Source organism: Brachycentrus maculatus, unplaced genomic scaffold, assembly GCF_059751285.1.
Source record: "Brachycentrus maculatus isolate JH-2025_06_01 unplaced genomic scaffold, ASM5975128v1 h1tg000088l, whole genome shotgun sequence".
Taxonomy (NCBI): domain Eukaryota; kingdom Metazoa; phylum Arthropoda; class Insecta; order Trichoptera; family Brachycentridae; genus Brachycentrus; species Brachycentrus maculatus.
Window position 1 is genome coordinate 317,165 of NW_028280842.1, and position 15,893 is coordinate 333,057.

The following is a 15,893-nucleotide window of genomic DNA, read 5'->3' on the forward strand; positions in this document are numbered from 1 at the left end:
AAGATTTGTTTGTACCGACATTTATTATATGAAAATATTTCATTTTTCTCAGGAGCAGAGGACGTTGAAGGCCGGGGAGATGAACCAGCAGGAGGCTAGCTCCATGGCGGTGAAGATGCAGACGGATTCCTATAGCAGCGAGCAGAAAGCGGCTCAGCAGCAGGCGAGACAGACGGTCACCAGCAGTGGAATGTACAGTCAGGAGATGCACATGGCCCAATCCAACATGACCAAAATCACCTCTAAGAACATGAGCACTATGATTTCATCAGGATCACAGGTAAATACAGCAATCTAGGTAGAAATTGATATTTTTCTAACCCTTATCCTTACCTAATGGCGCAAATGACACTGCATTGTATATACACAGTGTTTTCTTGATCGTAAATACAAATAATGAATATCAAATAGATTATTTCATTATAAACACTATACATTTTTAAAAATCAATAGATGACTATTTGAAGTCGCTCGTGCTTTGTTCCATGTCATATAAAATATTATAAAGGGGAACATAATTAAAAATCATTGTAAAATACAAATGATATTGTGCATGAAATAATCATTTTAACTAGGCTTACATCAAGTTATGGCTCATTAGTTAGGTACTTACTAACTGTTGCACTTCGATTGGGATGATTTTAAAAAATATTTTGTCTCAGTTTGTATTTCTTTCCAGTTTAAGTTTTTGATGTCAAATAATCAAATTTGTCAGGAGCTAGAAATATGTTACATCTCACCAAATTTGTGCACAGTTGGCAAAATTAGCTTTCAAAAATAAATTACTTAAATAACAATTTTCTTTATTTTTTCAGATGAGTCAGCTAAAGAATGATGCATCAAAGAGTAATGAAGACGATCTCTCCAACATAACTTTCGATGACCTGGACAGCTTGTGCGCTCAATCAAACCAAAAGGATGTAGAAATGGCCATCGCTAAATACTCTTCTCGTCTTGATTCCTTCGTCAAAGGACTGAAACGCTCTCAAACCAGCGAAATGTCAATGAAGAAAGTCTCCGCAGACCTGAACAAAATAAATGAAATCATCCGGCGAGCCTGGGCGGTCCCCACGTATGGACACGAGCTCGGGTGCGCTTTGTGCAACACCTTGAGGAACAGCGGAGGCCTGGACTTGTTGATGACCAACTGTATTACCGGAAATGGAGAACTGCAATTTTCATCCGCCCAACTCCTGGAACAGTGCCTCACCACCGAGAACCGAGCCCACGTTGTAGAAAATGGCCTGGAGAAGGTTGTGAATGTGGCGTGCGTTTGCACCAAAAAAGCCAACTCCGTGAACCATTCGAGGGTCGGGACCGGCATTCTCGAGCATCTATTCAAACACAGCGAAGGTACTTGCAGCGATGTTATCAAACTCGGAGGCTTGGATGCTGTACTATTTGAATGTAGGAAAAATGACGTGGAAACTTTGAGACACTGCGCTAGAGCACTCGCCAACTTGTCTCTCTACGGAGGGGCAGAAAACCAAGAGGCGATGATCAAGCGAAAAGTCCCCATGTGGCTGTTCCCATTAGCTTTCCACACCGACGATAATATCAAATACTACGCTTGCCTAGCGATCGCCGTCCTCGTAGCCAACACGGAAATAGAAGCCGCAGTGTTAAAATCCGGAACTTTAGACTTAGTAGAACCTTTCGTCACAACGCACAATCCATTCGAATTTGCCCGATCCAATCTCGCTCACGCCCACGGTCAGAGTAAAAACTGGCTGCAGAGATTGGTGCCTGTCCTCAGCTCCAAGAGAGAAGAAGCCCGGAATCTGGCCGCCTTCCACTTCTGCATGGAAGCCGGTATCAAGAAGCAACAGGGAAACACGGAAATCTTCAGGGAAATAGACGCCATCGAGACCTTGAAGCAGGTGGCCAGTTGTCCGAATGCGGTGGCCTCCAAGTACGCGGCGCAGGCGCTGCGGCTCATCGGAGAGGAGATTCCCCACAAGCTCTCCCAACACGTGCCGCTTTGGTCTACCGAGGATGTCAGGGAGTGGGTGAAGCAGATCGGATTCAGCGAATGCGCCAAGAACTTCGAGTTGAGTAAAGTCGACGGGGACCTATTATTGCAAATAACAGAAGAAGATCTGAAAAATGATATCGGTTTGACCAACGGGATCAAACGGCGAAGATTCCAGCGAGAACTTCAGAACTTGAAGAAAATGGCGGACTACAGCTCGAAGGATGCGGCTAATTTGAACACATTCCTTCTGAGCATAGGTCCCGAGTACAGCATATATACGTATTCCATGCTCAACGCCGGCGTAGACAAAGACTGTTTAAGGGCTCTTAGCGACGAACAACTCGAGATGGAGTGTGGCATCACTAACAGTATTCACAGACTCCGGATTTTAAATACTATAAAAGGTGAGTTGAGAAAACAGTATAATAAATTCAACCTTATTGCTCATACACACGGGTGCTAATGCATCCGTGTGTATCACTAATGCATGAAGTACAGGGTCCATTTAGTCTCTAACTTTAGGTATTGTCTATAGTGTTCCATGTTTTTTGCCACAATCCGTTCATTGATAGTTTTTGGTCACACATCAAAGCGACAGAAATCTTTCTATCTCTGTCATATGTCAGGTTTAAATGAAGCGACCTTTCTGTAATTCTCACTATATCCACGGTTGCCAGGTTTCAATTCTGAAAATACCAAGTGGTCCACCATATCCATTCGTTAAGTCGTTTATGTGTATGTACCAGCCATTGAATAATTTCATATTATTTTGAAGAAGTACTCGAGTCAAATTCGCAATATCTCTTATAATTCCTGACTTAATTTAACCAAATCATTTTGTTTTGCAGCAAGCGAAAGTACCCTATCCAATTTGAATGAAGAAAATATGGACAAGTCCCTCGATGTGTTTGTCAGCTATCGTCGTTCCAATGGGTCTCAACTCGCCAGCTTGCTGAAGGTCCATCTGGAGTTGAGAGGCTTCTCCGTGTTCATCGACGTGGAGAGGCTGGAAGCCGGAAAGTTCGACATGAACCTCTTACGGAGTATCAGACAAGCCAAAAATTTCCTCCTCGTACTCACTCCTGAAGCCCTGGAAAGGTGTGTCGCAGACGATGAGTGCAAAGATTGGGTTCATAAAGTGAGTATAATAGAATGTAATTTTTTTTATCATATACATATATGAATTTAGAGTAAAAAGTTTAAACACCATTAAGATAGTAAATTCAGATTGGAGATCTGGTAACCAAGTGATATGAGAAGACTGAAAATTTGTCAAAACAGAAGTTCATAGCCTTGTCAAAACAACATGAACCTAGTCACACTTACAGTGCAAAAAGGGTTGCCAGTAAAACAAAGACAAATAGTGCTTAATCAGTTATGATCAAGTACTTAAGGAATGTAAAAATCACCGACTGGATGCATTTCTTTTTATTCATATTGAATCGATTTCCATATACATAATTATAATTGCTCTTTTTTATATTGGTTGATTTTCCATACAGTGTTGTTATTCTATAGCCATAATTTTGTGTTAAATTCCTTACTGTATACATATGTAAAACTGTATTTTTAATAATAAATTTAATTTATCTTTCAGGAAATAGTCGCGGCTCTCCAATCGCAATGCAATATTATTCCGATAATGGATAGTAACTTTGAATGGCCAAGAGTTGAAAGTCTACCCGAGGACATGAGACAAGTTTGCCACTTCAACGGAGTGCGGTGGATTCACGATTACCAGGATGCCTGCGTGGAAAGAATAGACAAGTAAGAAACTTTACCAAGTTTATCCGTCTACAGTGGAAATAGTTAAATATAATATTGTCACTATCCTTATTCGCGCCCAATGGTGAGTAGGGTACTGCACCGTATCGAAGCAGTGTTATTTAGATTGTTAACTATCTGAAGGCAAGATGAATACTCCTGCGCTTTAAGTTATCAGCTCAGGGTCGTGTTTAATATGTATAAATGTGAAAATTCACTTATATTTATTTTGACACCCCTGGGAATCTAACCCGGGGCCTGCAAGATGGCAGCTAGATGGGTGCTAAAATAATCTCACATCAATATACAATGTAAACTCTGTGTTTAAACCATTTTCTATGGAGTAAACCATAGACTATTTTTTATATTATTTAAGATAGATATGGTACAATTCAACTAGCAAATATATATTATTAGCACAAGCTACGAAATTTGGAGTGATTTGGATTTATTTTACTATTATTTGGTCCTTATCATTTTTGATAAGCATAATAATAATAAATTTGGATAAATTATATAGCGCCATTTTCGTAAAATACCACCTCAAGGGAGCTTCAATATCGCGGTGATATTGCTTGAAATAATGATTCAGGAAACAATTCATCGCAGAACATGAATTCAATTTATTTACTATGGCATAATTAAATTCAATTATTAGAAAAATGCTACAATATTTAACATTTTAACGGTGCTGTTTGTTGTAGTTACAATCTCTAATTATAAATAATATATTGATTTGATAGATTCATGCGAGGCGAACTGAAGGAAAACATGATGAATCGTGTCCCGCTGGGCTCCAAGGAGGGCAGCAATGCCCCCTCCACACCAGCAGCCATGGTGCGGGCGCCCCCCTCCTACCAGCGCATGCACAGCTCTGACAGCGGCAAGGGCAGCGACAAGGACCAGTCCAACGGGAAGCAGGATTGACTAGATGGACCCCAGACTCAGGCGGCCATATTGCCAAGGTGAGAGAGAATCGCTTTCAACGGATTTTTGCCATTTTGTTTGAATAAAGTCACTACTAAACAGGTTAACATATACATGATAAAGTATTAAAACCATAATAAATACAAAAGTTATCATATTTACTATCCATTCACTTGATGTCTAGACTTACAATACAATCTTATTTTGAATAAAAAAGTTTAGTATTATCGAACAATATAATAAAAGATAAAAACCTTTTAATGAAATCTCGAGTTTACAAAATCTGTAAGAAATATAAAATTAAATATTTTTTAAATATGTATTTTTAATATTGCAGGTTGCGAAAGTCATCTAGCCCATCCAAGTGGTGGGCTCGGTCGGGAGGGGTGCCCCCGTCCCTACCGCGTCCCCCGCGGGTCGCCCCCCGCGCGCGCTCCCTCGACCGCCCGCGCCCTCCGCCGCCCAGTCTGGCCTCGGAACTGCCCCCCACCTCCCCCACCTCCCCCGCGGACCCCAAGTCCCGGAGCTATCACAACATCCTCGACGACTCGGACACCAAGACGGACAACTCGGACTCCGCCACGGACGAGAACTCCCCGGAGAGAGAAAGACTAGCGCGGAGCTGCGAGAAAGAGCTGGAGCGACTGGACGAGGACTCCGGCGAGCACTCGGAAGCTCCACGCCGAGCGCAGAGCTGCGAGGGGCTCCTGGGAAGCTCCCCGCGCCAACCCTCTTCCCTGTCTCTGCAGCCGGCTTCCAGAGGCTCGGGAAACAAAAAGAACTTTATGGATCGCTGCGTTCACAAAGTGAAATCGCTCGTTTTGAGGAAGTGACATAACCCGTGTAACCAATTGCTATTTGTTTTAGTATGGTAGTTGGTGGGAGTGATGTCCATATTTATTATTTGTATGTATATGAGAATTCCCGATAGTATGAAATCGAAGGAAACGTTTGTTAATAATCTGTGGCAGAAGATATTTTATAAATACGCTCTCCATATTGTTTTATTTAAAAAAAAGAGAAAAAAAAATACAAAAGAATGATAAAATCGCTTCTAATTTGTGTTTAATATAACACTTGATCGATGTTGTGTTACCATATGTTAGTCTAGTTGTAGTTTTTAATTGGAATATTATGTAAATTATAAATGTGATGAAACGATTATTTTGTACAATGAATGTTGGATCGTGATGCAGGATATGTACAATACGAAGATATTTATTCTCTCCATTCCAAAAATGAGACGTTATCGAAACACTGAACCTTTTATTTACACTGACGACGGCCCGAGGGAAGTATTAGGAGCGAAGTTGACTTGTGATTTATGACAAACTTGCAAGAGAACATGACAAGAATAAGATTTTACGGGCAGCTTCCTGCAGCTATGTTTTGATAAGTGCCTGCCTTACTGATACAATCAGCAGCGTAACAATATGTATTTATGAATAGTTTTAAGAAATATTTTACATAATTATTTTATCACTGCATAGAAGTAGTATATAACTATTTTATTTATAAAATTCAGTATATTCTTTCACACTTTGAAATACATAAGCATTTTCATATTGAAATATGAAGTTATAAAATAATAAAGAATAAAAAAACAAACTGGTATTTTATTTCTTAAATACATCTTCTTTTAACCCTTATCCACAGCGCGTTGCAGGAGCCTGGGTGAGGACCTATCCAACATCAGATCCTTGATAGTTCATAAGGAACTGTCAGGAGAGGTGGTATCATACATAAAAATAGTGAAGGACATTGGTACCATAAACCAAGCAAGGACACAAAATGCCAAACCCTCTTCTAGCGGAACGGAAGTTCTGCTGACGACAATTAACAGTCCGGCTTCTGTCCTCAGAAGCTGGACTGTTGATTGTCGTCACTGGAGTTTTACATGGTTTCCTCCCAGCAGTGAGCAAATGCTGAGAAGTTCCTGATGGGCCCACACTACATTATCCCTCCTGTCGCTCCAACACAGATTAAAATAAATAAAAAAACATTTTTTTTAAAGTAAGAAGAAAAAAAATCCACTTACTGATCTATAAACCTTATACATAATAAGCAAGATAAATAATAAATGCAATTCCCATCTAATAAAACCCCTTATCTACAGCCAACGGTGCACTGGGCATAGTATCGTATAGCGAAGTTTTATGTTATATAACGTGTGGTCAGAAATACGCGTCACAATGAATTTTAAAGGTGGGGACTGACCGGAGCATTTCATCAAAATGTCGCACGCGGCGAGTGCTTCAACTATGGATGGAGCGCTCGGCTCGCTGTACTGATTGCCTGAATGCTCGCATCGTAACGTGTTACGTTACGACGAAATGGCTCCGGTCAGTCACCACCATGAGAAAAAGTGGTGAAATTTCAATAAAAAATAATGTATTTTACTTTTAAAACAAATTTATTAAAAAAGGTAAGTATGGCTTACTTCCCCTTAGAAAATCCTTAAGCAATTGCTCAATAATAGCATGCTTTTGTGCTAATAATGAGCACGAGTGTATAGACCCTAATACTCGTTCCAAGTCCCTGAAGTAACATTCAAATGTCGGCGATAAGATGATGGTGTGTTTTGATTATGATCACCTAGAGAAGCTAGCAGGTAGATTGACTTAAGCTCAATTCTGAAGTAATCAATCAATAATGTTTAGAAACTAGACTAGATATTGTTTTGGTTAGTGTCATAGACTCTGAGCCAAAGTTTCTAGGTTTAAAAAGAATATCATAGCTTAATTCCTATTTTTATTAAAAATAGTATGAAATTGAAATAATTCTGTATACAATAAGAAAACAAATATATATTTTTTTTATAAATAAAAATATTTAAAAGTTACAAATTTAATACCAGAGATGTAACATGAGCTGCAGTGGTCAAAACGTTGAAAAAACAAGGTTAAGACAGGACACCAAACATGTCATCTACTGTGAAATATCAGTACGTCATGTTACAAAACTGATATTAGTATATTGAAAGAGCATTCATCACATCCAACAAGGCACTCGGGAGGTAAAAGGTCACACTTATTGATGGTATACAATCCGCCACATCTACACTGATAGGAATAAGTCTCAGAGTCTAAAGTCAATTCTTTCACATTCACATAGGCAAAAATGGGGGGTTGTTCAGACAGCTTCAGTCTCTTTTGATCCATGTCATATTTCTGCCTCGATTCGGGACATTTCAAAACATTCCACGCTTGATTCACCGAGTGGAATTGCTCGGTTGAGTATCTGTCTATCTGGTCACTCAAAATAGTCTTGTCAGGGTGATATTTTAATGCTAATTCCTGATATTTTCGTTTTATCTCTTCAAACGAACTGTCTTCGTCGCATTCCAAGATGGTGTAGTAGTTTTCCATGATTAGTTGTTTGTCCTGGAAGAAAATATGGTAAATAAGAAAAATATATATATTTAAAGAAATTGTAGTAAAAAATTGGAATAAATCGACAGTATTTGTTAATGAATTGCCAGATTACAAATGATAACAACAATGCAGCTAGAGTAATTTATCTTCAGTCTCAACAAAAATAAATATGACACATGTATAGCATAAAAATTATGTCTTTAAGTAACACATTATTTTTTATCCTATAATATCTCAATAAAACAAATCCTCTACATTCTAAAATAAAATAAAAATATTTACAAAGCTTCATATTTATTTTCAGCAGTGTTTAAGGAGACTACCATTTTTTACTTATCTGCTGAAATTCATTTCTTATTCATTTCTATTGAAATAAACCCTTTTCTGAAAAATTTTCAAAAATGACGCATGAAAAAGGATACTTAAAAATATTTATATAATATTTTTTAGTATAAATATAGGTAAAAATATTTATCGTTCAAAAAAAGGTATTGAATTATACTTGCGTTTCAATGAGGCAAGTTGTGGTTAAATAATGCATAAATTTGAAAGACGTTTTAATAATTCGCAACACTACATTCGCACACGTTTTTCATTTTGACAGCTGTCAACTGTCACATTTGCCCGAGTCATAGACAAATCATAATTTTTTTTTTTTTAGTTTATTGAGGATTAAATATTTTAGAATGAAGTGAAAATGTATTGAACATTGTTTGGCTTTCTATGCACATTTTAAGAATTGCTAGAATACCAAAATTCAAAATCATTAGAACAATATTTCAAACATATTATTTGAACGAGTGAAATATTTTAAAACGCAGTCAAATAATATAAGACATGCTATCTCTGGAAAAGGTCGTCAATAGATTCATAAACATTGATTATTCTGTAGACTCTATATATTAATATTTAAACATGAAAAATTATTTTGTTGAGTATGGAACAGAATTATGAAAACATAATCAGTGTGAGGAAAAAAATATCTCAGTCACGAAACATTATAAATACTTACAATTTTAGAAGTTTTTCATCCACTTTTGATTTTAAAAGTTAACTTTCACTGCTAAATTCTCCGTCAAATATTGAACATGACACGTACCTATAAAAATGTGAAATTATTGACAAATGTTTTATTTTTACCCCTGACCTACCCAGAAAATGTAGGGAGTTAAAAATTATCATTAATAGAAAAAAATAGGTTTTGAAATGGTAACACTATTTTCAATGTGACACACTGACAGTTGTCCGATTATGTTATGTCAATCATTCAAAGTCCGATACGAAGAGTAAGTCTTTGATACGAGGTTACAACGTTAACTAAAGATGTCTTGGGCTCTCTCTAATAATTATTTTAAAATTGGAAAAATTTTGTGTGTAAATATTGCTCCTAGATCAGCAGTATGTTCGTGAGTATACTTTTTAATTTACGTTTTCAACATGAATTCGTGATGTATTTTCAAGGTTCAACAGAATAAAAATAGATTTATTTTCAGGGATACTCCGTTGAAATGTTTGTATTCTTTAAAATATGAGTCCCGCAGATCGTTTCTAGATCTCTCTGGTAGCAGCAGCAAGAGGAAAGAACACAGAGGAAGAAAATTAGTAGGGTTAGTATTGTCTATTCTTTACTGTAAAAAATATTGTTTGCATTAGACTCCATGATATACTTCATTTTTCACTAAACCATAAGGCTCTAATTGAAATAAATAATAGAATTAACGTTTTTTTTATTAATTAAATAATTTTGCTAAGAAATTTTACAGCCTTTATGATTTATAAACAAAGAATACCGAGCAATACTGGTGTGGGCAGTTTAGTGGAACAGATTTGTTTTATAAGCTCTTTCATGGGCCTGTCGGCTTACTGGTTATTTTGATAAGCCTGTTGGTTGATTTAAATTTATCTTGTTTCCGATTTACAAAATCAACTGCATTTTATCATTACAGGTATTCTATGGAACAATTGTTTTCTGTAGTTTCCGATGTTGAAAATTACCACAAATTTGTGCCTTGGTGTAAAAAGTCACTTGTTGCATACAGGAAGCCCACCCATCTCAAAGCGGACTTGGTAATAGGTTTCCCGCCGATAAATGAGAGATATACATCGCACGTTACCCTCGTGAAACCGCACATGGTCAGTGCCGAGTGCACGGAGGGAAGATTGTTCCACCATCTGCTGACGGTGTGGAGGTTCAGCCCCGGGCTGAAGGCGCACCCTGATTCTTGCGTGATAGACTTCCAAGTTGCCTTTGAATTCCGTTCACTATTTCATTCCAACCTAGCGAATATATTTTTCGACCAAGTCTTATTACAAATGGAGGGCGCATTCATAACGGAGGCCTCCCGGCGCTATGGAAAAGCTACTATACCTATGCAGATTATTCAAATCAATCACGCCAAAAGTTGACAAATAAACTATACTTAGTTTAGGAGAAATTTAGGCTGTCTTCAATTAAAATATATATATTTTTTTGGGATTAGTAAATATGCCATGAAATGGCACCCATGTGTAACAATTATATGTTTAATTATTGTGATTCTTGTTTGATTGTGTGTATAGTAAATTTTCTTATTTATTCAAATATAATATATGAATGTCAAACATATAAAAATGCATGTTGTAAATATGCTATGTCCGCCTCCGTAGTGTAATGGTCAGCATGCTCGGCTACCGTTCTGGAGGTCCCGGGTTCGATTCCCAAGGGGGGTAAAATAAATATAAGTGATATTTTCACTGTAATATTTATTCAATATTACCATGGACTGGTACCTGAAGCGGAGGGCTGATCACCTTTCCTTCATGTGTAAACGATCAAGATAACACTGCGTTTATATGACACAGTGCCCTATGCACCATTGGGGTGCGGATAAGGGTTTTATTATTATGTGAAAAAAATTGACACCCGAATGAGAGAAAAGGTCCTTTATATTGTAACATGTAATAATAATATTGCCAGGTAAATTTTTAAATTTCCCTAGAAATGAAAAGACTTGACTATGCGTAAATTTTTTAAGGGGTTTGTCAAATTTATAATAGTGAAAAACATTAAAAAAAAATTGTTTTCCGACAATCAATAAATTGTTGTTTGATCTTTTTCTTGGATACATACCTATCCATTCTCTTTTGCAATGACGTTGAATTTTGATGTATACATTATTATTGTATATATTTTCAAATATCCACTCATTAGTGTTATAATAACTTACATTCAAACGAATCATAGACACATTATTTATTAATTCGGCTGTTCCAGTCAAAAAAGGTGTGTGTGACAGATGGTTACTTTTCAATGGATGCATTTGAAGTGCTAAAACTATAAATAAGTAAACATTAATGTACACGACTACCTAGCAAAGTCATGACCTTTGAATCGGTCTTCGGAAAAGTAGCCATATGTAACTCATGTACTTCTAGCTGCCAACGTTTGATTTATATTTCACAATGAAATATATTACATATGTACAAATATAACAGCACTTATTTAATGTACTTCAATAAAATGCCATTAAAAAAAGTCAAATCATTTTATTTTGCGTTACTTGTAAAAGTACAGTTTTTAAATATTTTACTGGAGGATATTTTTAAATTATACCAAGTTGGCATTATCCAAATATGACAGTTAAGTTAAGTTAAATTATGAAATCACAAAGCTAGTTGTATAATTTGATATGTAATGAATAATTTATTTGCATCCAAGGCTCTTTTCAAAAGCATTTGATCAAAAGAAATATCAAAAATAAAATCAAAGTGCCATAAGTTGGAATCGGTTAGATTTCAATGTAAATCTAAAAGTATATGAACGCTTGATCTAATAACTCGACACTGGCTATAACACCCGAGATGGGTGAAAAGCCATAAAAAAGAAGAAGAAGAAGAACGCTTGATCTGTTTAAAAAAATCTTGCAATGCTTTTTAATAAATAAGGATAAAATTTATTCCTACTCTAGTAAAAGCTGTGATTTTTTCTGTATTAGTTATCTTACTTAAAGGATTTATTAAATTAAAGATAAATGTAAAAAATAATATGAATAAAGGTTATCATTTTACGGGTAAGATAGTTTGAATGTAAAAAAACCAACATTAACCAAAATTGTAACTAATCTATTAGGAATGAATTAAAAAATTACACAACTTTTACAAATCGTTTTAATGTCTTTAAATTATCCTTGTTATAAAAATAAAAATGTTATAAATAGAGAACTGAGAATTTCGCATTGTGTATTTATTGGAAAATTTGTGTTTTTTTTTTTACCTATTTGTATTATTAAAAAAGGAGCCATATTAATATTAAAACAATGCTGGTAGTAATAGTAAAACAAATTTTTGCTATTTTTCTTTACAATGTCCACTAAATTGAAAATAGACAATTTTTATAAAAAAAGTCTGCTACAATTTTAGCATACATTTTATAAACAAAAACTCAGCACAAAAATGGTTGATCCCACAAAAAATGTAATATTTTGTAAAGAATGTAATTATTGCGTTTTTCACAGAAAAATCACAAAATTGGAGAAAATATTTTTTTATCGTATTGCGAAAATTTCAGATCTCTAGTTATAAGAAATGTCCTTATATAAATAAATACATGTAAATTATGTAAAAACTACATTTGGCCACATTGTGAAATTGTGACTGGTATTTTGGGTTTATTGTTTGGGCCAGTGGGAACGTTTTCTATCTTCCTCATGACCAGAAGTCCGTCTATGACCCGTCCGAATACCACGTGTTTGTTATCTAAGAAGTTACACTTTGCGCACGTGATGAAGAATTGGCAGCCGTTTGTGTCCTTTCCGCTGTTGGCCATAGAGAGAAGACCCGGAGAGTCGTGCTTCAAGGAGAAGTTCTCATCGGCGAATGTGCTGCCTCCGTATATACTCATCACTCCTGTGCCGTCTCCCTAATAAGAAACAAAATAACTGGTTACAGATAAACCTTTGATATTTTATACATATCTCAACATAGACAATTTTTTTTGAGAAGGGAACATGGATGGTATTGCAGGACTGCATAGTATATCTCCACGGTCAAGTTGTAAAATTAGTAAATTTTGCTAACCACATCAATATGACCAACTTTGTGCATAAAATAGAGCGTTGCGCACAGCCAAACGTTCAAACAAAACTCAATCTCTAATTTTTAACATTTAATATTACCAATGGGAAATTAGTGTTATTTTTTTTTACATATTTATATAAAAAAAGGAGCAATATTAATATTTTTTATATATATAAATCATTTATATATAGAATGTGATGAAAAACCATGTGTATTGAGTTTTTAAAGTATATATTTTACTCCTAGCACGCATAAAGACATCTGATTATTAAAACATAGGTAGGTACCTTTCATGTTGCGCTATAGCCGCTCCGTTTTGACAGGCTACATATGAAATCACTCGAGTGGGAAATGTGATTATTTTACAACTTAACCACATATACGCATACCTGGGATTGGAGTCTAAGGCTTACAACCTGTCACTGGATGGTTTAAGTAAAACTGTGCAATATTTACCAATCTGCCCATGATCATCTACTTTACTTTAATTTTTAACACTTCTGTATATTTCTTGTGCCAAGGAATGCTTTACATTAAATGAACATGTATAAAGTGATCGCTTAAATCAGCCAAATGATGGGTGATAAGCCCTATAAATGCCCAGATTTCTAAAAACTATTCTCATAAAATTTTATTTCTATTTATCTTTCAAAATCATGATGATCTGGAGTCTACTTTGTTAGACTTGAATACATTACTGAGATCTCAATTGTAAGACCTACCCTCTGTACACATAATCAGTGACAGACATGTGTCTTAAAACACCTTGTAAGAATTACGTGTATCTCAAGACAGGCTGTCGCGCGCCGGAAACATACACGTTTCCATGTGAGCATTTCAACGGACAGACCCAGTAGGTACTTGTAAATGGGTAGCAAAAAAAGACTCAACAGTCGTTTGTCATTAGTACGGGGTCCCATGCTTCACAAAATCTAATAATAATAAAACCCTTATCCGCACCCCAATGGTGCATAGGGCACTGCGTCATATAAACGCAGTGTTATCTTGATCGTTTACACATGAAGGAAAGGTGATCAGCCCTCCGCTTCGGGTACCAGTCCAGGGTTATATTGAATAAATATGACAGTGAAAAAAATCACTAATATTTATTTTACCCCCCTTGGGAATCGAACCCGGGACCTCCAGAACGGTAGCCGAGCATGCTGACCATTACACTACGGAGGCGGACAGGCGAACAAAATCTTGGTAGCATAATTTTTTTTTCTTCAGAATTTCATCAATCTACTAAAAATATAGATATATATAAGTATATAAAAAAAACATATTAATAAGGTGGGGACTGACCAGAGTATTTAGTTGTAACTTCGCTCGTGGCGAGCGCTTCAACTATGGATGGAGCGCTCGGCTCGCTGTACTGACTATACGAATGCCCACATCGCAAAAAGGTTACGTTACTACGAAATGGCTCCGGTTAGTCCCCACCGAGTCTTTTTTTTATTCATTTAATATATTTATATTTTTATTTATAACATAATACATTTGAATCATTTATACATATGGAGAACTTTTATATTTCGATTTGCTGTGCCTCTCCATAAAAGAGACTGTGCTCTTGTCCTCGGAGAGGGACTTACACTCGTGGTTTAATGTTTTATAATAAAAGATATAATAGTCTTGATCGTTGTTTGACCATTACTTTATTTCGGCTTCTGTTTAAATTTTTGTTTTATCTCTTACCTCCGCTGGCAACAAAATAAAATAGAAGGAACTATGTATTGAAGTGTTCCGCTTCCATATTATTTATGAATTCATCATTATTGGCATACGATTAAGATTGAACAATCAATGGACCATTGGTAATAATATTTTTGCATTACTTACGTTGACAAAATCACCTCCTTGAATCATAAAATCCTTAATTACTCTATGAAATATTGCACCCTTAAAGCCTAGAGGAACTCCGTCTCTTCTATATTCTCCAGTACAAAACTCACGAAAGTTTTCACTTGTCTTCGGAACAACGTCAGCAAAGAGTTCGAATATCATTCTTCCTATTTCCTGTAAGCAAAATTTTATATAAAAAGGGTATGCAATAATATCTCACACGATTGTAACTGAAAATAATGCACTCTTTGATATCATATACATTAATTCTATAGTTTTATAGCAAAGAAATGGAACATTTATAATGATTTTGTGTCAACAAAAGGAAGATTGCACGAACGTAAAAAAAACTTACCGTAGTTCCGACAGTTATATCAAAGAATACCACTGGATTATTTGGATTTCGCAATTGCGATTGAATTTGATTCCATGTAGGCATATTAAATATTGTTTATTACTTAAAACTATGAACTTTTAGATACAATTGTCAGGAAATTGAGGTTATATTATTAGTATGCCGCTAATATATTTTTTCACAATGTTGGGAACAAATTCAACATCTCTGACAGTTAATATGGTGATGTTGTCAACTTGCTGGTGAAGAAATATTGAAGTACTTACTTATTTTCAACGTTGTCTATGAATAATAAAGAGGTCTATTCACACTATATAATAGGATATCATTAACCTGTCCGGGAGTATGGCCGTACATGGTCGTCCAAACAAAACTTTCTTCAAAAAAGTATGGGCGTATATAAACATCCGCAGTATAAATATTATAAAAACAAGATTTTGCTTAAAACAAAGTTAGTGTGGAATCATCATATTGACGCTGTCAAAGAAAACCCACGAAATGATATGTTAACTTGTGTTAATATTTTTTTATCTTTGCTTGCGATTTACTTTTAATGTATTTTAAGGAATTCTTAAGTTTTTATAATGTATTTGTATTC

At 35.7% G+C, this 15,893-nt stretch overlaps 3 protein-coding genes across 13 annotated transcripts in view; 2 read left to right on the forward strand and 1 right to left on the reverse strand.

Annotated features, from left to right (window-relative positions):
• The window catches only part of Sarm (sterile alpha and armadillo motif), a 167,209-nt gene extending 160,935 nt beyond the window's left edge, over positions 1 to 6,274 (forward strand). For 9 of the 11 annotated variants that reach the window (XM_088257861.1, XM_088257867.1, XM_088257865.1 and 6 more), the window contains 6 exons: positions 53 to 280; positions 816 to 2,379; positions 2,824 to 3,113; positions 3,573 to 3,742; positions 4,483 to 4,704; positions 5,004 to 6,274. In XM_088257861.1, the coding sequence (XP_088113987.1) occupies positions 53 to 280; positions 816 to 2,379; positions 2,824 to 3,113; positions 3,573 to 3,742; positions 4,483 to 4,666 (2,436 nt within the window). In that variant the 3' untranslated portion in view covers positions 4,667 to 4,704; positions 5,004 to 6,274. The remainder of the gene's footprint in view (positions 1 to 52; positions 281 to 815; positions 2,380 to 2,823; positions 3,114 to 3,572; positions 3,743 to 4,482; positions 4,705 to 5,003) is intronic. The other 2 variants (XM_088257862.1, XM_088257872.1) reach the window with 1 other exon arrangement.
• Positions 6,275 to 9,266: 2,992 nt separating this feature from the next.
• LOC148310756 (coenzyme Q-binding protein COQ10 homolog B, mitochondrial) lies at positions 9,267 to 12,181 on the forward strand. The gene is made up of 3 exons (XM_088257873.1): positions 9,267 to 9,446; positions 9,534 to 9,647; positions 9,987 to 12,181. The coding sequence occupies exons 1-3, from the start codon at positions 9,364 to 9,366 to the stop codon at positions 10,444 to 10,446; spliced, it is 657 nt and encodes a 218-aa protein (XP_088113999.1). The 5' UTR covers positions 9,267 to 9,363; the 3' UTR covers positions 10,447 to 12,181.
• LOC148310757 (peptidyl-prolyl cis-trans isomerase H) lies at positions 12,121 to 15,502 on the reverse strand. Its single transcript, XM_088257875.1, has 3 exons — positions 15,296 to 15,502; positions 14,938 to 15,114; positions 12,121 to 12,937 (listed from the first exon to the last, which is right to left on the reverse strand). The coding sequence occupies exons 1-3, from the start codon at positions 15,377 to 15,379 to the stop codon at positions 12,644 to 12,646; spliced, it is 555 nt and encodes a 184-aa protein (XP_088114001.1). The 5' UTR covers positions 15,380 to 15,502; the 3' UTR covers positions 12,121 to 12,643.
• Positions 15,503 to 15,893: the final 391 nt, after the last annotated feature.

Excerpts from the sequence above, each read along its gene's own strand:
- LOC148310756 (XM_088257873.1), top strand. The coding sequence starts at position 9,364 with ATGTCTTGGGCTCTCTCTAATAATTATTTTAAAATTGGAAAAATTTTG. Across the intron at positions 9,447-9,533 it reads CCTAGATCAGCAGTATGTTC|GGATACTCCGTTGAAATGTT; the intron begins GTGAGTATACTT and ends ATTTATTTTCAG. Across the intron at positions 9,648-9,986 it reads AGAGGAAGAAAATTAGTAGG|GTATTCTATGGAACAATTGT; the intron begins GTTAGTATTGTC and ends TTATCATTACAG.
- LOC148310757 (XM_088257875.1), bottom strand. The coding sequence starts at position 15,379 with ATGCCTACATGGAATCAAATTCAATCGCAATTGCGAAATCCAAATAAT. Across the intron at positions 15,115-15,295 it reads ATATAACTGTCGGAACTACG|GAAATAGGAAGAATGATATT; the intron begins GTAAGTTTTTTT and ends TTTTGCTTACAG. Across the intron at positions 12,938-14,937 it reads AAGGAGGTGATTTTGTCAAC|GGAGACGGCACAGGAGTGAT; the intron begins GTAAGTAATGCA and ends GTTTCTTATTAG.